Source organism: Caretta caretta, chromosome 18, assembly GCF_965140235.1.
Source record: "Caretta caretta isolate rCarCar2 chromosome 18, rCarCar1.hap1, whole genome shotgun sequence".
NCBI lineage: Eukaryota > Metazoa > Chordata > Testudines > Cheloniidae > Caretta > Caretta caretta.
This window is the reverse complement of record NC_134223.1, coordinates 3,226,939-3,250,286: the sequence shown is the minus strand read 5'-3', so window position 1 is coordinate 3,250,286 and position 23,348 is coordinate 3,226,939. Positions and strand designations below refer to the sequence as shown.

The following is a 23,348-nucleotide window of genomic DNA, read 5'->3' as shown; positions in this document are numbered from 1 at the left end:
GGCCTCATCTGAAGTACTGTGTCCAGTTTTGGGCCCCACACTACAAGAAGGATGTGGAAAAATTGGAAAGAGTCCAGCGGAGGGCAACAAAAATGATTAGGGGACTGGAACACATGATTTATGAGGAGAGGCTGAGGGAATTGGGATTGTTTATTCTGCGGAAGAGAAGAATGAGGGGGGATTTGATAGCGGCTTTCAACTACCTGAAAGGGGGTTCCAAAGAGGATGGATCTAGACTGTTCTCAGTGGTAGCAGATGACAGAATGAGGCATTACTCTCAAGTTGCAGTGGGGGAGGTTTAGGTTGGATATTAGGAAAAACTTTTTCACTAGGAGGGTGGTGAAGCATGGAATGTGTTACCTAGGGAGGTGGTGGAATCTCCTTCCTTTGAGGTTTTTAAGGTCAGGCTTGACAAAGCCCTGGCTGGAATGATTTAGTTGGGGATTGGTCCTGGTTTGAGCAGGGGGTTGGACTAGATGACCTCCTGCGGTCCCTTCCAACCCTGAGATTCTATGATTATATGCCAAATGCAAAAGTGAGGTCCAAAACAACTTCCATCTCCTAGAGCACACAGCAGTTGGATGCATGCTACATGTGCTGCAAAAGCACTTACGTCAACCTAGTCCTGATGCTCACAGTCTAGGTCTCAGATTCCACTGCCAACACCAGCCTCTACCGTGGCCTGACATCCCATCTGAAGCCACATTCGACCTCGTTACGGAAACCACCTCCCTTCCAAGCCTAGAGGAAGTGCTCATGCCTCAGGGGAGTCGCCTCAGAGTGGACTGAGGGTGTCTCTTCATGGCAGTGCTTTAATGTGGCTATGTAGTCACTCCCAGCGCTGTAAAAAACCCACCCCCAGGAGAAGAGTAGCTCCTGCTGGTGCACTGTCTACGCTGCCACTTTACAGCGCTGAAACTTGCATTGCTCAGAGGGGTGTTTTTTCAGCGCTATAATACGCCAGCGTAAACAAGGCCTGATGCCGAACTGCCCAGAGTCGCAGCAGGGCCCTCAGAGACGCGTGTGTGAACGGCGTCGGACCGGCGTGAGGTTGGTGAACACCCTAGGGTGGGGAGCGTCTCTGTGCCAGGCTGGGGGACACCCTGGGGGGGGGTCTCTGTAGGCCCTAGGTACCCCCACCTGCACGCCCTATCCCAGCCAGGCGCCCAGCGCTCACACAGACCCAGCTGTTTCCCACCTAAAGGAAAGCCAGGCCCCTTCCCCACAGACTGGCCAGGGAGCAGGGCAGCCCCAGGGGAACACCAGTGAGCTCTAGCTCACAAAGCTCATGCTCAAATAAATTGGCTAGTCTCTAAGGCGCCACAAGTCCTCCTGCTTTTTTTGCAAATACAGACTAACAGGGCTGCTGCTCTGAAACCAGTTCAAGCCAGGGCACGTGCTGCGGGCCCGCCGGCTCCCCACCCCCTGCTGTAACCCAGCGCTCTCCCACCCCCGGCCTTCTCCAGGCGGCGGAATCAGCGGCGCTGCTGCACCAATCACGCTCCGCAAGGGAGGAGTAATGAAACTGGCCGAAAAAAGGCCCGGCGGCGCTGATTCGTACAGCCAATGGGTGTGCGCGTTATATGAGAGGCCGGCTCTGCGGCCAATAGATGTTAGCGAGCTGTGTGTGCGGGATAGAAGCACCCAATAACTGAGAGCGTTCGATGAGGGGCAGGCGCCGTATCCAATGGGTGCGTCAGTGACCGCGTGGGCGGATTTTTAGAAGCCAATGAGTTTGCACGTCGCGTGACGGTCAAGCTCCGCAGCCAGTGAATGAGCTAGTGGGCGGTGCATGCGGGGTGGCTAGCCGGTGCGGGCCGCCATTGTGGTCAGTTCGATCGGTATCGGGAGCGGAGAGCGGAGCCCAGCGAGCCCGGAGCAGGGAGCAGCCCCCCCCACGGCCGGCCCCAGTCACCATCACACCGCGGGAGGCGGCGCAACAGCCAGTCACCACCACCGTCCGCACCGAACAGCCGCCGCCATGAGCAGCGAGGCCGAGACCCAACCGCCCGCCGCCCCTCTCCCCGCGGCGGCCCCCACCGCCCCCGCCGAGTCCAAACCCAACGGCGGCACCGGCAACGGTGGCAGCGGCCTGGCCTCGGCGGCGCCCCCCGCCGGCGGGGACAAGAAGGTCATCGGTGAGGGGGGGTGATGTGGAGGGGCGAAAGGGGAGGGGTCTGTGGGCGTCATCTCTCCTCCCCCACAGGAAGGCGCGAGACCCCTTCCTGGTGCGCGCGCAGTGGCCGTTGGGCCCCGCGCGCCGCCTGAGTCGTTGGGCCCCGCGTGCGGCGGTGGATGGGGCGGGGCTGGCGCGGAGAGACTCAAAATGTCCGCCACGCGTGGCCTTTGTGTGAGACCCACTTAGCCACGTGCCCTCCCGGGACCCCAGCGCGCAACGCTCCGTGAGGCCTGGCCGTCCTGGAGTGCGCTGGCCGAAGGGTCCGGCCGGTGGGGAGGGGGCCGAGCCCGTCTCACTGGCGCGGTGGGAACCTGGCTCAGCTGCCCGGAGATGGGGGCGATGCGTCATGTGACATGTTCGGTTTTTTCTTTCAGCAACGAAGGTTTTGGGAACAGTAAAATGGTTCAACGTAAGAAACGGCTACGGTTTCATCAACAGGTGAGGAAGGAGGTGCCATGTGCTCGGTGACCAGGGGTTCAGGGGCGGGATGGTGTCCTGAGAGCAGGGTGGGGACCGTGGGAACACTTTAGACAGAGTCACTGTATCTGTCACTCTGTTCGCTGACCAGGCCTCATCTGACACATCTACTGGCTTTCAGATGAGTCTTTACGAAGCTTTTCAAGTGGCTTAGTGCTGAGATGACTAGCCTGGGGAATGGACTGAGACTGGGTTGGTGGGTTTGGTGGCTGCTGCAGAACTTCCCCAGGGAGACGTTTTGACTATTCAAGTACATTGTAGTCATGGCTTTTTTTCCTCCCAACACTACTCACATTAGGTTTATTCTTTCACATTTTTCTGTCTTTAGTTTTCCACCAAACCAGGTAAGAAATCCAATCATAGTAATTCCCCGTGTCCCTGCCTGCTTTCCCTCAGGACAGCAGGACTAGAGCAGTGGGCTGTCATCACAGCCTCCTCCTTTGGTATGTGGCAAGACGCTTGTCTGCAAGTGTTGTTTTGGCTGACGTTCTGGATATTTCCAAACAAACATTGGACCCAAGTGTAGTTACAGTTTCAATAACATTTTTGGGAGCTGTAGGGAATAATGTGTGTGGATCAGGTGTGACCTGATCACTCTGTCTCATGGGGCTTTTCACAGAAGTGGTAAGTTGTTAATGCAGGTATCCCCTCTGTATTCCACTTTTGTTCTCTTGCAGAGTTTTCAGTAAAGTGGTTTTAACAGGGATATTTAGTCAGTGTTGGAGGTAGTTGATTTTCATATGTAGTGATTTGTGTCTTTGATCCTTTGAGATGAGGTTTAAATGTAAAACAGGTTCATGCCCTGTGTTAATACTTTTTTGATTCTAAGCTGTGTTTAAATGTACAAAAGTGATAAACCTTAGTAACTGTTTTGCATTAGGTATTGATACTTGCATTGGTATTTTTGAAAGTCATTTGACTATAAGCATAGTAATTTATACTGAACCTAGTTTCATTTTTAATTACACCACTTTCAGAAATGTCACTTCTAGAACAAAAACGGAGCATATCAATGCTAACTGAACTACAAAGAGTACACTTAGTAAAATGGTCTGGTCAATAGTTTTATTTTTTAAACTCGTTCAGTTTGCCCTTCTATGCAAAGTTAGATAATTTTTAAATGATCTGTTTTAAACCTGTTGCAGGGAACTTCTAAGATGGCTAACAAATTAGAATTTTTTTCTCCATTTGACAACACTTTGTGTAAACTCCATTTTCACTGTTTGCTCTGTGTTGTCAGTTAGAAAGGGAGACTAACTGAGAAGTCTCCTGTAAAAATACCTCATTAGATTAAAAATGAGCATAAGGAGTTTTCTGAATGAATTTTAAAAAGACCAGCTATATTTTCTAAAGTGTTCGCTATCAGAAAATGAGCTACTTCCAGTTTTTTAAAATATACTAATTTAAAGTATTCCTTGTATCTTGGATTATTTTAATAAGAGCTATGTTTGTTAATACTTGAGATGGAATCTCTAGCCGTGACTCAGTAGAGGTGCTTAAATGCTGGTTGCATTTTAATAAGATGCCAAGTTCCTTTACAGCTCAATTCTGGAAGCCTTCTGCATGTAGGACTCTCATTGAAGTCAGTGGGTGTTTTGCAAACAGAGCTTGCAAAGAGCCCTTAGAGCAGTAATATGGAGGCAAAGAGAATAACTATGTTGTTAATCCATGTATTGCTTTGAAAGGTGTACAGTAGAACCTGGTTATCTGAGAGTCTCGGAATACCTGCCCTCCCCAATAGGGTAATGTGAAATAACACAATGAGCAATTATAATAGACAACAGTTAGTTTTATTGTATAAATAAGATGTTTATTTACTCCTCTTAGTGAACTAGAGCACACACTTCTGCACCATACCACTTCTTGACATCCTAACAGGTTATTGTCTCATTTTTCCTCCCAACACTCCCAATTGTTTTTGCTCTAATTTTTCTTAATAGGATATGTAGGAACTAGTGTTGACAAAGCAAACTACTTTGAATTCCTTATTTATCCAGGAGGGCGCAGGTGTAGGCTCTGATGTGTTCATTCATAAAATTGGCTGGATTATGTAAAAGGTCTAGTAGATTATGTTTAATTGGTTTTGCACATGTATCATTTAAATGTCTGGACATTCCTATAGTTCAAGTGTAAAACACTTCTTATGTACAGCCTTTTAATTCTGTGGCTGAATCTTAAACACCAGACCAAGGAATAGCTGTTTAAATTGTAAGTGCTAGGAACTCTTGACCGTTGCAAGTTCAAAACAGTGGGTTATACATTCTACTTGTAGGGAAAGTATTTACAACTACATTCATTAAAGAAAATTTCACTTAAAAAGAAAATGTAAGTTAATCAAGGAAATTACAGCACATAATATTCTGAACATTCAGATGCCTTTTAACTAACTAATATGAATTGGGCAGCTTCTTCGTCCCTGGAGCTGCTAGTTTAATGAGAAACCCCGCATGATCACATGTTACCAAGACAGGAAGGTTAAAGTTGCAAAAACTAGGAACTTCATGACATTTCCACAACTCTTAGAACAAGACTGTTCTTTCTGGGATCTCTCGTTTACTGTAAGAAAAACATTTCATAAACAGAGCACTTCAGCTATTGCTTGTATTTAATTGCAGATTGTGTTTTTGTAACTCTGATCATCCGGTTTTGATGCAAATATATGTTAGCTTAATGACAGTATGGCTGTCTATTTTATATTTAGTGTTTTACTCTGCAGTGTCATCTTGGGTTCTAAGGATCTTATCAAATGTTTCTCTGTTATAACAGCAATTAGGTCTTCAATGACAGAGGTTGCCCCATTGCCTCAAATGGGGTTGCACATGTATCTGATGATGTATTTGGAACTCCATAAAATTTACTTTGAATACCCACAGGAAATAGACCTCTTAATTAAGAAAGTGCCACTTCTAAACAGTATCTGGATTGTGTAGTGCAAAGAGGAGATGTACACCATAATTAATGGTCTAGAGAACGCAAACAGAGTACTCAGACTTATAACAAAAACACAAGGCGACTTCAGATTATACCAAAAGAGAAGTTTAAAATTGTAAAATTTGTTTACACAATGCATAATTGTGGGGCCAAAAGAAATCTGATGAGGTTCAATAAGGATAAGTGCAGGGTCCTGCAATTAGGATGGAAGAATCCAATGCACCGCTACAGACTAGGGGCCGAATGGCTAGGCAGCAGTTCTGCGGAAAAGGACCTAGGGGTGACAGTGGATGAGAAGCTGGATATGAGTCAGCAGTGTGCCCTTGTTGCCAAGAAGGCCAATGGCATTTTGGGATGTATAAGTAGGGGCATTGCGAGCAGATCGAGGGACGTGATCGTTCCCCTCTATTCGACATTGGTGAGGCCTCATCTGGAGTACTGTGTCCAGTTTTGGGCCCCACACTACAAGAAGGATGTGGATAAATTGGAAAGAGTCCAGCGAAGGGCAACAAAAATGATTAGGGGTCTAGAACACATGAGTTATGAGGAGAGGCTGAGGGAGCTGGGATTGTTTAGCCTGCAGAAGAGAAGAATGAGGGAGGATTTGATAGCTGCTTTCAACTACCTGAAAGGGGGTTCCAAAGAGGATGGCTCTAGACTGTTCTCAATGGTAGCAGATGACAGAACGAGGAGTAATGGTCTCAAGTTGCAGTGGGGGAGGTTTAGATTGGATATTAGGAAAAACTTTTTCACTAAGAGGGTGGTGAAACACTGGAATGCGTTACCTAGGGAGGTGGTAGAATCTCCTTCCTTAGAGGTTTTTAAGGTCAGGCTTGACAAAGCCCTGGCTGGGATGATTTAACTGGGAATTGGTCCTGCTTCGAGCAGGGGGTTGGACTAGATGACCTTCTGGGGTCCCTTCCAACCCTGATATTCTATGATAATTAACTTGATCTCATTGCCAGATAATACCACTTGAGGTAGTTATTTTAGGAGTTAAAGTATTAATGTTTATATGGATAATTAGCAGATTTAGAATTACATTAGGATTTGCAAAAAACTTTTATAAGGATATAAATCTTATACTTCAGGGTGAGCAAACTTCAAAGCAGTGGGTTAGGAAGAAATTTTCCCCAAGGGGAGATTATATTAACTGTCAGCTACTGAATTTCTTGTGGCTTCTTGTGAAGCATTTGGAACTAGCCACTGACAGGATATTGGATTAGATGGTCTGAGGAATGGCAATCCAGAGAAGTGTACTGCACTTTGAACTTTAGGAATCTGTTTTAAATTCTTTGTAGTGATTTTTGACCCTGATCTTGTATACACTTATGCACATGCCTGAGGATTGTGATCCTGTTTGACCCTAAGTCAGTTAACTTTCAGTTCACTGCGATCTTCCTTTAAGGTGACTGGGGGAATTCTAGATCATCTCAAGCCAAATAGGCAGCTGTTGCATATTTCAAAGCCAACTGTGGGTGTTAATCTTGCCAGAAGTAGGCACAAATGACTTTGGCTGGTGAATATGAGAATTCAGCACTATGATCCTGGGGCAGTGCTTTGAGAAGGCTGTCATCTCAGCAATTGGGAAGAGATGAGGTTCTGGGATTTCTAGAAGGATCTTGTCCTGGGACCCTGCTTGAAGGTTTCATCTTTCATATCTTCTGGCCAATAGGTATCTTATTAACTTGAAGCATCACTAACTGTTGGTAAGGTGAAAGTGCTTGTGCTCCTGGAGGCTGTGGTGTGTTGTGACTTTGTTTCTCTGCCTACTGAAACAGTAAAGAGGCTTACAGTGCGGTGCTCTTCCTAGATGTTCTCAGTTTCAGTTTTCCTGCTCCATTAACCCCTGAAGCTCACAGCACTCCCAAGGAATAGCATCATGAACTGTCATATTTGTCCACAGAGTGTGTTTTTCTCACAGTTGCTATATAATAAAAATGGTTCTACACCCATACGTAGCATCAGTATAATATTGGAGATCAGTGTGATGTAAATTATGACCACAAGTGGTCAGTAAAGTTAAGTTTATTAGATGCTCTAAAAATACTAAGTATTTCATATCACAGTGCCTAAGGTGGTCACAGCTGAGAATGCCCAACTCAGGACAGACTGCTGAGAAACAGGGCAGACACATCTCAAACTAGTGGTCAGTCTGTCTTTAGAGTTCACCAAGCCAGTGACAAGATGTGCTCCTGTATCAGTACAGTGGTTAACAAGACAAAAACAAGTCCTCTTAGGCATTCCAGCACTTGGCTCACCACCCATACAGTTGGACTCTGAGAGGTTACTGAAAACCAGATTCATCTCATATAAAGTTCTTCCAGTCCCAAGGGACCAGGTCAGTATATTACCCAAAAGTCACTCTTAGAGTCAACCCTTTAGTAACTAACAGCTAAAGATTTAATAATACATATATAAAAAAGTTATAAATGGCTAAGGAAACAGATACATTACAGTTGATTTCAGAGATTGCAGGTCAGGGTCATAGGCGCAGACTCCATGGGTGCTCCAGGGCTGGAGCACCTATGAGAAAAAATTAGTGGGTGCTGAGCATGCACTGGCAGCCAGCTCCCTCTCTTCCCCCTCAGTGCCAACTGCCCATTGCAATTAGCTGTTCAGTGGCATGCAGGAGGCATTGGGAGGGAGGGGGAGAAGAGGGGATGTGGCATGCTCATGGAGGGATGGAACTGGATGGGAAGAGATGAGGTGGGGGCAGGAAGGGTGGGGCTTGAGGTTCGGGTGGAGTTAGGGTCTGGGGCAGAGCGGGGGTTGAGCACCCTTGGGACTGGAAGAAGCTGGTGCCTATGATAGCAGTGATGTAGATCTGCCATCTTGTAAAAGGTATGGATTCACCCAAACAGATTGGGGATCATTCAGTTCCCTGTTTCAAGCTTCCTTGTTAGAAATCCATTCCAGATATGCGAAGCAGGAGATGAAGAGACAGCAGTGATGTTACGGCTTGCAATTTATAGCCTAACCCCCGTGCATGGAAAGTTAATGGCCTGATATGGAGTAAAAGTAATGGTAAAAGATGCCGTCTTAGGTCACGTGTCCTTACGTGGTTTGCTGAATTGCAGGGGGCAGCCATTGGTAAAGAAAACTTACTGCGTGGGATGAGTTTTTTTCAATGGGCCCCTCCTGAGAGTTGAGTGTTCTTAATGAACTATCAACACATAACTGGCTACCCTTGATGTAAATTTATTGGGTGGGGCGAGGTGTAACTCAGGAACACATGTTTGATAGAAATGCATAGCCAGTATTCATAACTTCAGCCACAAAGATGCATATAAACAGAATTATTGTACTTAATAAATCATAATTTTTCTATTGATACCTTACATGGCATACTCTATTAGACAATGCAATTGCACAGTAATGGTGATACATTAGTGATTGTAACAGTGGTGATACATTAGTGTACACTTGGTTATCATTCCTTACATCACATTTCAGTTTTCAGTTTTAGATGAAGTCACATGAGTTGTATTAAGACTACTCCCTCCTTGCAGTGACTGTGTCTCTTGACTGCAGAACAGACATTGAAGTGGCTTTATTTGCTGCTGTATTGCAGTGCATGTTCAGATCTTACTTGTGCACTTTCATTACAGCTTCTGAAGTGACTCCTTTCTACTGAATATTGCTTTGGGGTTTTTGCAGATGTATTGACATACTGAGCTATCCCTCCCCCTGTAGTTTGAGCATTGGCCTGTTAAACCCAGGGTTGTGGGCTCAATCCTTGAGGGGGCCATTTAGGGATCTGGGGAAAAAATTGGGGATTGGTCCTGCTTTGAGCAGGGGGTTGGACTAGATGACCTCCTGAGGTCCCATTCAACCCTGATATTCTATGATTCTATGACTTGGTTGTCCAGATCAAATCTTTTAGTGTCTTCCCATATTTCTGATTTCTTTAGGTTCCTTTGAATAGTGTTTGAAACGCCTCCCCACTGCAAATTTAACATACTACTTTATCTGAAGGGCAGCACACTCATGTCTAGGGAGGAGCTTTGACTAGTGCTATCATTCACTGTCCATAAAGACTCATGAAATAAAGGGGGAGTGGGGTGGCAAATGCAAAACTAAATAAAGTTGAATAGGTAGTGTGCCTTTTCTACATTGATGCTACCTTGTCTATCCATTTGCCACCATACAAATGGCTTATGCTGTCTTCTGTGCAACCCCTGTGTACTGAATGTTTTCCCTGATCTGATCGACAAGGCCATTAGCCTCTACATTCAGGTTTCCCTGAAAGACCCACCATTGATGTAACCTGTGAGAGAACTAGCTGGCAATGAAAATCGTGAGTAATTGGGAATAGCAGATAAATTCTATTTTATTTAAATAACAGTAACTCTGTATTAAGATGACATGGCCAGTCATCAGCTTAATCATGCTCCTCTTTTTCTGAGGATTGTGAGCTTGCTGGGAAAAGCACTGATCTTTGTTGGAAAGTATCTAGACACTGGGGCACTACCAGAAATGATTGATTTTAACCATTACCATGCTAAAATTCCCTACAGTTCTCCTCGCCATATCTCCTTTGGACCTGAGTGGGAGTGGGGAGAGAAATGCTATCTGTTAGGAAACTAGTGAACTGCAGGGGGTTGGAAAGGAAGTGGAGGGAAAAACCGACTGAGTTATGCATTATGGAGGGGTAGGAGGGAGATAAACTTTGTGTGAAGTGATTGAAAGAGCATGAGGTAGCGGGCAGTGTGAACACACAAGAGTAAAGGGAAGGAATGATTTTGTTGAGAGATCTCCAAGGCCTAGTGTGCCTACTTTTTAACTAAAGCACCTTGTATGCTTGAACTCTTTGAAATTGACTTATCAGATATTTTTAAAGCACTCTTTTACTTAGTATGTCTTCAAAATGTTTCCTTTTTTCAAAGATATTTGCCACTTTTTGCTTCCTGTGTGTAAAGGGATATCAATTTATCTACTTCTCCCTGCTTAACCTGATGAGTTAGTGCTGTCAAACACTTAAACTCCCAACAACCTCATGTTTCTTGCCAACTTTTTAGTTACAGAAAATTGAAGTGGGGTAGGGTGTTCAAAATATGGCACTTGGGTTGATATCCTTTTAATTTGAACACTAGAATGCAGTTAAGGGGTAGGGACATCACATACAGTGACTCCTCGCTTAACATAGTTATGTTCCTGAAAAATGCTACTTTAAGCGAAAAGATGTTAAGCGAATCCAGTTTCTCCAGAAGAATTAATGTAAATAGGGGGTGTTAGGTTCCAGGCAAATTTTTTTCGCCGGACAAAAGACATATACACAGACACAGTATAAGTTTTAAACAAACAATTTAATACTGTACACAACAATGACAATTGTGAAACTTGGTTGAGATGGTGGAGTCAGAGGGTGGAGTATTTCCAAGGGAATGCCTTGTTGCTAACTGATGAACTAGCCCTTAGCTAAGACCTCAAGGGTTAACACATTATTGTTAATGTAGCCTCACACTCTACAAGGCAGTAGGAATGAAGGGAGGAGACACAACAGACACATGGCAGTGTCTGCAAATGTTCCCTGTGGAGACTGAATGTTATGATGAACCCACCCTATCCCACTGGAGTGCACCACTCCCTGCACTTTCCAAATGCTGGGGCTTACGTCTGTGTGAGAGAGAGAGACGTGCGCACACACCCTGTGTGAGGGAGAGACTCGCATTGCCCCTTTAAGTACGCTGACCCCACGCCTTTTTAAGTAGATCAGCAAGTTGAGACAGCAGCTGCTGCCAGCAAGCTCCCTCTGTCCTGAGCCCTGTTGTGTGCCCCTCTGCCCTGTGGAGACAGGGCACAGGAATGGGGGAAGGTGGGACACCCTGACATCAGCTCTGCCCCCCCACCCTCCCAAGCAGGAGGCTCCTGGGAATAGCTCCAAGGCAGAGGACAGGAGCAGCACACGGCAGTGAGGGGAGGGACACCTGAATTGCCTGGCAATTCATAGCCTGCTGGGGGGCTGCCGGCCCACCCTGGTTCCAAGCCTACACCAGCTATCTCCAACGGGCTGGTCTTCCTGCAAGCAGTAGACAAAGCTGGCGGCTGCCAAACAACGTTATAAGGGAGCACTGTGCAACTTTAAACAAGCATGTTCTCTAATAGATCAGTGACATAACAATGTTAACCCAGACAATGTTAAGTGAGGAGTTACTGTACTGATAGCCAATGTGGTCTTTGGCAGTACCTCAGGTTAGCATTTGGCCCCATGCCAAACATTAGTGAGTCTAGAAAATGTGTTGGTTTTGTTCACCACACCCTTCTGAATCTGAATTTTTTTTTGTATTGCAGGAATGACACCAAGGAAGATGTGTTTGTACACCAGGTGAGTTACTTTTCTGCAGGTGGTAGTGCAGATACCTCTTTTTAGAACTAAAGCTTATTATACTGACTTGGTGAACTGTACGAGTTGAAGCTTAACTGAAGGGAGGGGGAGCATATTAGATGCTGTGTTCACTGAAGAAATCTTAGTTCTCCAAGGTCATCTGCCTTAACACCATGGATTTTCATTCTGTGGGTACAAGTAGTACATCCGTATAGTTAAGGTTGCCAAACAGTCTCCATTGTAATCCTATATTTTTCATGCCTGGACAGTTTTATATTTACATATTTTATACTTAACTTGAAAACCTCATTATGTGCAAGTGTACGCTTCTTCCTTTAATCTGTTAAGATATTTTTGAAGAATTTTCAAAAGGATAAAGGAGAACTAGCAAAAAAAATTAAAAATCCAAATAAATGTTTGACTGTCCTTCATGAAGCTATTAAAAGTAGTCATGGGGGGAGAAGTAAAATTCTGTCATCAGTTAGAAACTGTAAGAATAAATGGAAAATTCACAGCATTTAAGTTGTGGAACTTGCTGGTGCAAGGTATTCGTGAAAGCTTAGTAGGATTTGAAAACTGCTTACACGAATGAGTGCCTCCACTTATATTTGACTAAAATCTTTGAGATAAAAACTTTAATCCCTTAAAGCATAAAGCAGTTCACACCTGTTTAAATATTAACTAACAACCCAAAGGGCAGGCTCTTCCATAATGAACAAGCATGGGAGTTTTACACCTTCCTCTGAATATGATGCTGGGCAATCAGTAGAACCGGTTTAAAAAGAAAAAATGGACAGGTGGTCTGATGCATTATGGTAATTCCCATGTTCTACACACACAAGAGGACAGAACTGTGAGGATTCAGCTGTACTGTTTTATATTTCCTGACTTAAATGTATAAGTTATTTAAAATTCAAATTGTATTGAAGGACCCATGGCAATCTGAAAATCATACTTCTGGCTAAAAATCTTGAATTTAGGAAAGTTATAACACTTATAAGTACTACAGCTGAAAAGTTAGCAGTATTTCAGTTAACCTTGTGCAACTTACAAAACTTATTTACTATTTTCTGTGGCCAGTTAGCCAGGAATAAACTAACTGCAATGATAAAGGGAGCAGAATACCCTTCCTGTTTTTTAAGTAATTTCAGAAAGTGTATTGTGATATTTCTATTTTTTTTTTGGTTAACTAGTAAGTTTTGGTCAGTTTCTGAGTGTCCTGAAATCTTCCAAAAAGTGTGTAACAGGATATATGACTGATCATCAAGAACATAGTAAAGCTTGACTGTATGCAAAGCGCTAGAAAATGAGCGAAGTAAATGGAAAATAAACTGAAACTAAATTTCAGTCTCTATAATTACTTCTAAGATTGTGAAGTGAGAGATACTGATGAAACACTATATGAGAGCTAGTTATTAGGGTTTGTTTTGTTTTTTTAAATAATGTAATTTGATGGTGTTCTTTTAATATAGGCAGTGAGTACATGGTAATTAGCAATCAGTTTAGATCCAATTTGAAATAAATATAAAATCAGTGACTTTATAAGGTAAGAAGAAAAGGAGTACTAGTGGCACCTTAGACTAACCAATTTATTTGAGCATAAGCTTTCGTGAGCTACAACTCATTCATTGGATGCTGTAGCTCACGAAAGCTTATGCTCAAATAAATTGGTTAGTCTCTAAGGTGCCACTAGTACTCCTTCTCTTTTTGCAAATACAGACTAACACTGCTGCTACTCTGAAACCTGTCTTTATAAAGTAAATCTCTAATTTGATAGGTGTTTGAGGAAGATATAAGCTCTCTCCCATCCTGTTACCAATTTGGGTTCTTTTCAGACATCAGTTGTGCAGAGCAACTAGGGGAGCAGGCTCTCCTGGTGTCGTCTCAACACAACAGTAGATCAGTAGACTGAAAATTTGCAAATGTATTGTTACAGTGGATTTCATTCCCTCTGGGGCATGAAAATGCTGGGATGCTGTCAGCACTATTTCACTTTTGTGAAGTTCTCATGCTTGTGCTCTACTACTGAGCTCAAAAAGTGTTTGGTAAACAAAATGTGGTTTTGTGAGGGATTAGTGTGTACTGAGCATTTACAGGATTTATTAAAAATCTCTTCTGACTCCAGAAAACGTGGGGATTTTCAGTATGTAGTTGCACAGTCTGTTAGAAGCTGTAGGCTTGTTTCTGTAGTGTTGCAAGGTTAGACAGCCTAATCTTTATTTTAAAATATACTCAGAAATACAGGATTGAACACTTTTTCTGATCAGGGTGTAAACTAAGCTTTTTAAACAGCCTTGCAATGTTGTGGCTACAACTGATTTAAGAGGGAAGCAGTGCCTCAACTTCAGGCTGTCTTCAAGTTTGAACTGAAATGAGATCAGGCAATTGTTTTCCTCAACTGTAATTGTACCATTGCGTGTAGTACTTAGTGTGGTTTTACATTAGCTTATGCTCTTTAATTTTAGACCTCAATAGACTATATAGTAGAATAAACACTGCTGTGGAAACTTCAATGTCTCTTGCAAATTCTCAGCTGTAACAAAGGTTTTAGAATTTATAATCCAATAACAGCTATTTTCAAACTGATGGGCACTTAAATAGCTACACAGATACCCAAATAAGTGGCCTGACTTTAAAAGAGGTGAGTTCTCACAATTACAGACATGCAATGCCCCTCTACCATGTACATTGGTCAAACTGGACAGTCTCTACGTAAAAGAATAAATGGACACAAATCAGATGTCAAGAACTATAACATTCATAAACCAGTCGGAGAACACTTCAATCTCTCTGGTCACGCGATTACAGACATGAAAGTTGCGATATTAGAACAGAAAAACTTCAAATCCAGACTCCAGCGAGAGACTGCTGAATTGGAATTCATTTGCAAATTGGATACAATTAACTTAAGCTTGAATAGAGACTGGGAGTGGCTAAGTCATTATGCAAGGTAACCTATTTTCCCTTGTTTTCCTAACACCCCCCCCCCCCCCCCCCCATGTTCTTGTTAAACCCTGGATTTGTGCTGGAAATGGCCCACCTTGATTATCATACACATTGTAAGGAGAGTGATCGCTTTAGATAAGCTATTACCAGCAGGAGAGTGGGGTGGGGGGAGAGAAAACCTTTTGTAGTGATAAACTCACCCATTTTTTCATGATGTGTGTGTAAAAACAAACATCTTCTGTATTTTCCACAGTATGCATCCGATGAAGTGAGCTGTAGCTCACGAAAGCTTATGCTCAAATAAATTGGTTAGTCTCTAAGGTGCCACAAGTAATCCTTTTCTTCTCACAGTTTCAGTGACTTCAGTGGGAGTTAAATGCGCTCAGTGCTTGGAAAAAAGGCCACTGATCTGGAAGTGTAAATTTGGGGCTGTATTTGGCCATATGCTTTTTTTAAAGTAGTCTTAGTTTTGTGGGAAATAATACAGTGTGATGGAATCCTGAATACACAAATTCCAGGGGCAAAGCGAACCTTTTTTCTTTTGTACAATCAGCATTGATTATTGAGAATCTTTTAAAATATTCCTGACAGTGATTTGGTTTTATCAGTTTGATTGCTTTATCTCACTTTTTTTTAATTCTTCAAGGCATGGCAGTTAAGTGGAGCAAAGCTTGCTGACAAGCATGCTCCTTGTTTTGACAGTACTGGACATGAGCAGGCTATTTGTTGTACTAATCCTGCATGCCCTGTTATATTGTCAGACTTATGGGAACCCTTATAGGCTAGTATCAGTGACTTTTGACACTTATCTGGTAGGTCTGCCTCCAATTAATTTAAATATTTGTAGCATTATTTTAAGATATATTAGAATGTTGCCACTGTAGTTGAATTTACATGTTACTGTAGGCAGTTTTGGGCGAGCACTTTTTGTTAGACATTTTCCCCTGTGAAATCTAGCATATTTCTGTTGAAACTAAAAGTTAGTTTATATGCTGATATTGCTGAATTTCTAGTTCAAGGAAGCACATTCTACCAAGGAAAACAGAATGTTCAAGTACATCCAAAATCTAGGAAATCTCTTCATATATCTTTACAATCTCTGCATGCTGTGCGTCTAAAGCTAATTCTGGAATATTGTGTTACTAGACTGCCATAAAGAAGAATAACCCCAGGAAGTACCTTCGCAGTGTAGGTGATGGAGAGACTGTGGAGTTTGATGTGGTGGAAGGTGAAAAGGTGAGCATATTCTCTAATATTAAAACTCACAGAAAAATTGATTTGCCATTTGGGCTGATGTTTGGTGGCTTCTTCTGAGTAGATGGCTAATGAGACAAGTTCAAGGAGGTTAAATTTTTTTCTCGCTTTCCAATATGTGTGCTCAGTTAATTGTGATTTACTTATGAGTCAGTTATGGCATGAGAATGTAACTTTTTTTCCTCTTCTGATCATTACTTAACACTATCACTCTGTTTTTAGGGTGCAGAGGCAGCTAATGTTACAGGTCCTGGTGGAGTTCCAGTACAAGGCAGTAAATACGCAGCAGACCGTAACCATTACAGACGGTATCCACGACGTAGGGGTCCTCCACGCAATTACCAGCAAAATTACCAGAACAGTGAGAGTGGGGAAAAGAACGAGGGATCAGATAGCATACCAGAAGGGCAAGCCCAACAGCGCCGTCCCTACCGCAGGCGGCGGTACCCACCTTACTATATGCGTAGACCCTATGGGCGTCGACCACAATATTCCAACCCTCCTGTGCAGGGAGAGATAGTGGAGGTAATTTTTGTATAACTTTTGATACTGTACTATCTTGCTTATAATGGAAGGGGTTGGGGCTTTTCAGCTACCTATATGTAGGATGTTGGGTTTGTTTCCTTTGACTGTGTAAGGTTTAGCAATACAAATGAGCTAAAGAGCAGAAATCTTGTTTGCCAGCAGACTGTCAATTCAAAAATGCTATAATTTAAGTATGAAATGTGAATCAGTTATTTTTTCAGATAGTTTTTTAATTATTTAAAGGTAACCGCCTAAACTAGACTCCACACATAATGCATCAGTTTGTGCCCCAGGACCTCTTTGGCGCTTACCAGATACTTTGCTCTTACCCAACAAAGATTCAGTGTGCCAAACTGCTACTATGGCTAATAGTGACTTCTAACTAGTTGGTTTAAGTCATTTAGTTCAGGGGTTCTCAACCTTTTGTTCCTGAGGGGGCCCCTGCCCAACCTGCTATAAAAACTCCACAGCCCGCCTGTGCCACAACAGCTGATTTTCTGCATACAAAAGCCCAGGGCCGGCATTAGCGGGTAGCAAGTAGGGCAATTGCCTGGGCTCCCCACAAAGCTTAAGTTGCTTGGGCTTTGGCTTCAGCCCTGCATGGCAAGGCTCAGGACCCCAGGCTTCAGCCCCATGCAGTGGGGCTTCGGCTTTCTGCCTTGGGCCCCAGCGAATCGAATGCCTGGCCGTGCTTGGAGGACTCCCTGGAAACCTGCTTGTGTTCTTTCCTTCCTCCCCCCCCTCCCCCCCCCGGGCCCGTGACCCTTGGTTGAGAACCATTGATTTCGTTCGCTCTTGTAGCTGGCTAAGTTGTCTTGATGTACATTATTTCAGGGTGCTGACAACCAGGGTGCAGGAGAACAAGGCAGACAGGTCAGACAGAATATGTATCGGGGTTACAGACCACGATTTCGCAGGTATGCTGCAGATCCACTTGTTATGTTATGAAATTTTGTTTATGTGCTAGAACACAGTGGTCAGAAGGTGCATCCTTAAAGCCTAGCTTGATTTTCAGGGGTCCTCCTCGTCAAAGACAGCCTAGGGAGGAAGGAAACGAAGAAGATAAAGAGAACCAAGGGGATGAGACCCAAGGTCAGCAGCCACCTCAACGTCGGTACCGTCGTAACTTCAACTACCGACGCAGACGCCCAGAGAACCCTAAACCACAAGATGGCAAAGAGACGAAGGCAGCCGAACCACCAGCTGAGAACACGTCCGCTCCCGAGGCTGAGCAGGGCGGGGCTGAGTAAATGCCGGCTTACCATCTCTACCATCATCCGGGTGGGTATTCTCATTCTTGTTTAAGATATTCTACTATAATAGAGTTCCTTCAGAAGCTTTTTTTACTTCTAACCTACTTCAGGTTTTAACTGTTACAGCAGTTGTTTTCACTCTTGTACTTGTGATCCCTTTCACATAGCAAGCCTCTGAGTGCAAACCCCTAATAAATTAAAAACACTTTTTAATATATTTAATACCATTATAAATGCTGGAGGTAAAGCAGGGTTTTGGGTGGAGGCTGACTGTTAGCGACACCCCAGGTATAACCTTGTCAACCCCCTGAGGGGTCCTGACCCCCAGTTTGAGAACTCCTGTGTTATAATATGCATTTCTTGCAATTTGGATTTGGTGTGAATGCACATGTTGGGTAAAATGTCTTGTAACAGATTGCAGGTTCAAGTTCTTTCAACAGGACAGCTATAAACTAGGGGACTTAGCTGCAGGAGGTTTCTGATTTTAGATGGGATCTTAGCCATGTCCTGTACAAGGCTAGGCTTGGATGTGTTCAGTGCTTTAGCCTGGTGGCAGATATTTAGCTCTCATGTATGTTGCAAATAAGAATCATGTAAGTGCAGCAGTGGTTGTAATTGTATGTGAATGAGATCTTAGTCGCACCTTACAACTATATGGAACAAATATTGAAATAACCAAACATCTACAGGTAAAAGCAGCATTGTTTGCTAATTCTTTAAAAGATAAACCCTATTCTTGATGGACTTTTGGTAGAATTATGTAAGTAGTAGATGAATGGAACAGTGTTGGGCTAATTTTTGTATTTTAGTTACTCAACTGAAAAATTAACTCAAACTGGCTTGGATAGGGTCACTTTCAGATGGTCTGAAGACTGGTTGAAACACTTCCCACAAGGTCACAATAAGCACAATGTAGTGACATGTGGGAGATGTTCTAGTGGGGATATTGCAGATGCATTAGAATCAGTCCTCATCTGGAGGAGAGAATAGCAGTACATTAAACTTCTAGATAATACTAGATTGAGGAGTTGCTAAAATTGACTAGGATTGAGGAATAACCCAGGATGCTAGAGAGATGTGGACAGATTCAACTTGGAAAAACTAATACCTAGAGAATGTGAAACTGAATCTTGAGAAAGACCTAGCAATCATACGCAGCCAATTAGGAACAGTCTGCAATGTGGTATGCCAACAAAAAGCCAATGTCATGTTTGGATGCATGTGCAGAGACATCACATCAAAAAGCAGGGAGGCAACAAACAGTGCTTGGTGTGGCTGCCCTTTTGATACTGCATTTAGTTTTGGCCTTTGCTCTACCAGAGAGGAATGTTTCACTGGCCATGGCAAAGTTTGTAAAAATGAAAATTGGAATATGGCCTTTATTTAGTAACTAAACTTTTAGTTATCGTGAGAATAGGTCATTTCTAGGACCATCACTATTCCTGCCCTTTGTTTGTTTTCCTCAGATCTGCTTTTCTGTGTTTCTGTCCTTGTTCCTTGTCTTTAGATGTCCTCTGTTCTTTTTCATCTGTTTTCTCTGCTGCACCAACCTTTAGTTCCCACCCCATGGACTGCCACTCACCCTTCTGTGAAATAGTTATGGTAGACCAGTGGTCCTCAAATTTTTTAAGTCACGTTCCCCCCCATTATCCCCAAATGTAATTTTCCAATGCTCCTTCAGTTGCTGGGAGTGGGGCTATAGTCAGGGTTGGGGTGGAGCTGCATCCAGGGCTGGAGGCCGGGGCGGAGCAGGGCTAGGTGGTGCTCCCTCCCTGCCCCCCAGTCCACACTGCACCCCCCGAATGTTCCCCTGTGTCCCCCTGGGGGGGGGCAGGCCTCGCAGTTTGGGGACCACTGATGTAGACACTCGTGTCATCATTAGTCTTCAGTATCAACACACCAAAGGGATTATTAGGGAATGCAGGAGTTTGCATCTGAGTTACTGTTTAAGGCCCTGTGATTCAGAAAGGCAAGACTGAGAGTCTGTTGTTCAGTTCACACTTTCAAGGTTGTACTCCTAACCATGAGGGCTAGAGACTCTTTTTAAATGAAAGTTTAGATTGTTGAATTTGCATGTCATACAGGTCCAGTTTACTTAATTGGACACCCCTGCTCTAGTTGTTCCTAGCAAAGAGCTTTCTATTAGCTGATAGATATGAACTCCCGTCATTTAGCGATGTGTTAATCTTAACACCTTTTGAGATGAAGTCAGATGGCGACTTTAGTTTCTCCTTAGCATGGACAGTAGTGCTCATCTATTCCTTGTATACTGAGAGATCTTTGGGCTCTTAAATGGCACTGCAGAGATAGCGGAACCAGGTTCTTTATTTCATTCTTCTCCTCCAGAAAAATTCCTCACCTGTGCCTTAAAGGGGAAAGAGATGCAGTATTTAAATGTCTTCTCAACAGCCACCAGGGGCCAAAAGCCTTAAGCTTCCACAGCAGCCAAAATGTTAGTCTTTCACCTGATCTATATGAGAGCTGCAGCACACTGTGAATTTAAAACATAGTACCAGTGTAAAATCAATTTTGGTACAATCCTTCTCAAATAATATTGTAAGTCTCTGGAAACAGAGGATGGGAATGAGGGGAGAATCGGGAAGGGGAAGTGCGCTGCCACATAGCCTAGGGTCAAATGCAGCGTAGGACCCAATAGATAAGTGGCTTCCTAACAAAAAGTAGGCAGTTTTGATATGCAGTGAGTAACATAGTGGCACATAGTCAACTCCAGGCTCTAGTCACAATAATGGGGAAAAGGTCTAAGCTAACACTGCGTAGGAAGGATGGCAAGAGACCACCAGGGATTAACCAGGAGATCTTCAGTGATCTGAAACTCAAGAGTCCTACAAAAAGTGGAAACTAGGTCAAATTACAAAGGATGAATATAACAACACAAGTATGTAGGGACAAAATTAGAAAGGCCAAGGCACAAACTGAGATCAAACTAGCTAGAGAGACAAAGAGTAAGAAGAAAATGTTCTACAAATACATTGGAAGCAAGAGAAAGACCAAGGACAGGGTAGGCCCATTATTGAATTGCAGGGGGACAATAACAGAAAATGTAGAAATGGCAAAGGTACTTAATGACTTCTTTGACTCAGTTTTCAGCAAGAAGGTTGGGGGTGATTGGATATCTAACAGTGCATGCCAGTGAAAATGGAGTAGGATCAGAGGCTAAAATAGGGAAAACAAGTTAAAAATTACTTAACACGAGTAAGATATTTTCAAGTCACCAGGGCCTGATGAAATGCATCCTAGAGTACTCAAGGAGCTGACTGAGGAGATAGCTGAGACATTTGCGATTATCTTTGAAAAGTCATGGAAGACGGGAGAAATTCCAGAAGATTGGAAAAGGACAAATATAGTGCCCATCTATAAAAAGGGAAATAAGGACAAGCTGGGGACTTACAGACCAGTTAGCTAAACTTCTGTACCCAGAAAGATAATGGAGCAAATAATTAAGCAATCAGTTTGCAAACACATGGAAGATAATAAGGTGATAAGTAACAGCATGGATTTGTCAAGAACAAATTGTGTAACACTGTTGCCAAAAAGCGAACATTAGTAGGAGTGTTGTAAGCAAGACATGAGAAGTAAGTCTTCCACTCTACTCCTCTCTGATTAGTATTGTGTCCAGTTCTGGGCACCACATTTCAGGAAAGATGTGGACAAATTGGAGAAAGTACAGAGAAGAGCAACAAAAATGATTAAAGGTCTAGAAAACATGACCTATGAGAGAAAATTTGGGGGTGCGGACTGACCTATGAGAGAGGTTGGGGTGGGGGAAATGGGTTTGTTTAGTCTGGAAAATAGAAGACTTAGAGGGGACATAACAGTTTTCAAGTACTTAAAAAGTTGTTACAAGAAGGAGGGAGAAAAGTTGTCCTCTTTAACGTCTGAGGAAAGGACAAGAAGCAATGGGCTTAAATTGCAGCAAGGGAGGTTTAGGTTGGACATGAGGAAAAAATTCCTAACTGTCAGGGTGGTTAAGCACTGGAATAAATTGCCTAGGGAGGTTGTGAAATCTTTATCATGGGAGATTAAGAGTAGGTTAAACACACCTGTTGGGTGGGCAAACTATGGCCCTTCAGACATTTTAATCCGGCCCTCAAGCTCCAGAGTGGGGTCTGGGGCTTGCCCTGTTCCGCGCATGCTGGGCCTGACTCCATGTGGCTTCTGGAAGCAGTAGCATGTCCCCCTCTTCCCCGCCCCCCCACTCCTCCTACATGTAGGGGCAACCAGGCAGCTCCGCACATTGCCCTTGCAGTTCCCATTGGCTGGCAACTGCGGCCAATGGGAGCTGCAGGGGCAGTGCCTGCGAACGGGGCAGTGCGAAGAGTTGCCTGGCCACACCTCCGCATAGGAGCCAGAGGGAGGATATGCTGCTTGAGGTAAGTGCTGCCTGGAGCCTGCACCCCTGACCCCCACCTACGCCCCAACCCCCTGCCTCAGCCCTGATCCCCCTGCTGCCCTCCAAACCCTTTGGTTCCAGCCCCTCTTCCCCAGCCCCACCCCAGAATCCACACCCCCCAGCCAAAGCCCTCACCCCCTCCTGTACCCCAATCCCCAATTTTGTGAGCATTCATGGCCCACCATACAATTTCCATACCTAGATGTGGCCCTCAGGCCAAAATGTTTGCCCACTCCTGGTCTAGATACTACTTAGTCCTGCCATGAGTGCAGCTGATTGGACTAGATGACCTGTTGAGGTCTCTTCCAGTCCTACAATTTGTGCACCTTTCTTAAGTGTTCTACGAATCCATGTTGAATTAATATTGCAAATGATCTTATCACCAGAAACACTTAAGCCTCCAACACACATCTTTGATAGTCTTTTTCCTTTCCCAGTTTAGTCATCAAAGAAGAAAAGAATATGAAATAAAGAGAAGAATATGAAATTCCAGCAATAAGAAATGAACAAAAGAATTGGAACTGAAGACCTTAAGTGCTTGCTTTTTGCTGTTGACCAGATAACTAGACTATCTGCATTATCTATGCAGCATGGGATTTTTATTATTTTTACCTGAAGAAGTCTCCTTTTGGGAACGACAAACGTTTTTTAAAAGGCCTGTTTTTTCTCAATACACCTTTAAAGGTTTTTAAATTGTTTCATATCTGGTCAAGTTGAGATTTTTAAGAACCTCATTTTTAATTTGTATGAAATGTACACCTAATTTTTTCAAGTCAAACTGCAAGCATCTGTTAATAAAGGTCTTAAAGAAATGCCGTGTGTTTGTCTGTTTCAGCTCTGCTTTTCCTTTTACTGAAGGGTTACAGGCTGCACCTTAAATGTTAGTCCTGGTCTACACTATGAGTTTAGGTCAAATTTAGCACATGATGAAGCCATTTTTTTTGACTTAAAGGGCTCTTAAAATCGATTTCTGTACTCCTCCCCCAACGAGGGGATTAGCTCTGAAATCGACCTTGCCAGGTTGAATTTGGGGTAGTGTGGTCG

The 23,348-nt window shown here is 43.6% G+C and overlaps 1 protein-coding gene across 3 annotated transcripts; it reads left to right on the top strand.

Moving 5' to 3' along the window:
* Window positions 1-1,820: 1,820 nt before the first annotated feature.
* Window positions 1,821-23,116, top strand: YBX1 (Y-box binding protein 1). 3 transcript variants are annotated; one of them, XM_075121182.1, is made up of 8 exons: window positions 1,821-2,138; window positions 2,554-2,617; window positions 11,882-11,915; window positions 16,008-16,097; window positions 16,338-16,640; window positions 17,475-17,557; window positions 17,644-17,921; window positions 22,747-23,116. In XM_075121182.1, exons 1-7 carry the CDS (start codon window positions 1,982-1,984, stop codon window positions 17,888-17,890), a joined length of 978 nt encoding a protein of 325 aa, XP_074977283.1. In that variant the 5' UTR covers window positions 1,821-1,981; the 3' UTR covers window positions 17,891-17,921; window positions 22,747-23,116. The 3 variants fall into 3 exon arrangements, with proteins under 3 accessions (XP_074977283.1, XP_048680875.1, XP_048680876.1); XM_048824918.2 differs by having other exon boundaries at window positions 22,742-23,116; XM_048824919.2 differs by having other exon boundaries at window positions 1,822-2,138; window positions 17,656-17,921; window positions 22,742-23,116.
* The last annotated feature ends 232 nt before the right edge of the window (window positions 23,117-23,348 follow it).

What these genes read in the sequence shown, in the direction of transcription:
- YBX1 (XM_075121182.1), top strand. Translation starts at nt 1,982, where the DNA reads ATGAGCAGCGAGGCCGAGACCCAACCGCCCGCCGCCCCTCTCCCCGCG. An exon ending in CGGGGACAAGAAGGTCATCG is followed by an intron (nt 2,139 to 2,553) that starts GTGAGGGGGGGT and finishes TTTTTCTTTCAG; the next exon opens with CAACGAAGGTTTTGGGAACA. An exon ending in TACAGACCACGATTTCGCAG is followed by an intron (nt 17,558 to 17,643) that starts GTATGCTGCAGA and finishes CTTAAAGCCTAG; the next exon opens with CTTGATTTTCAGGGGTCCTC.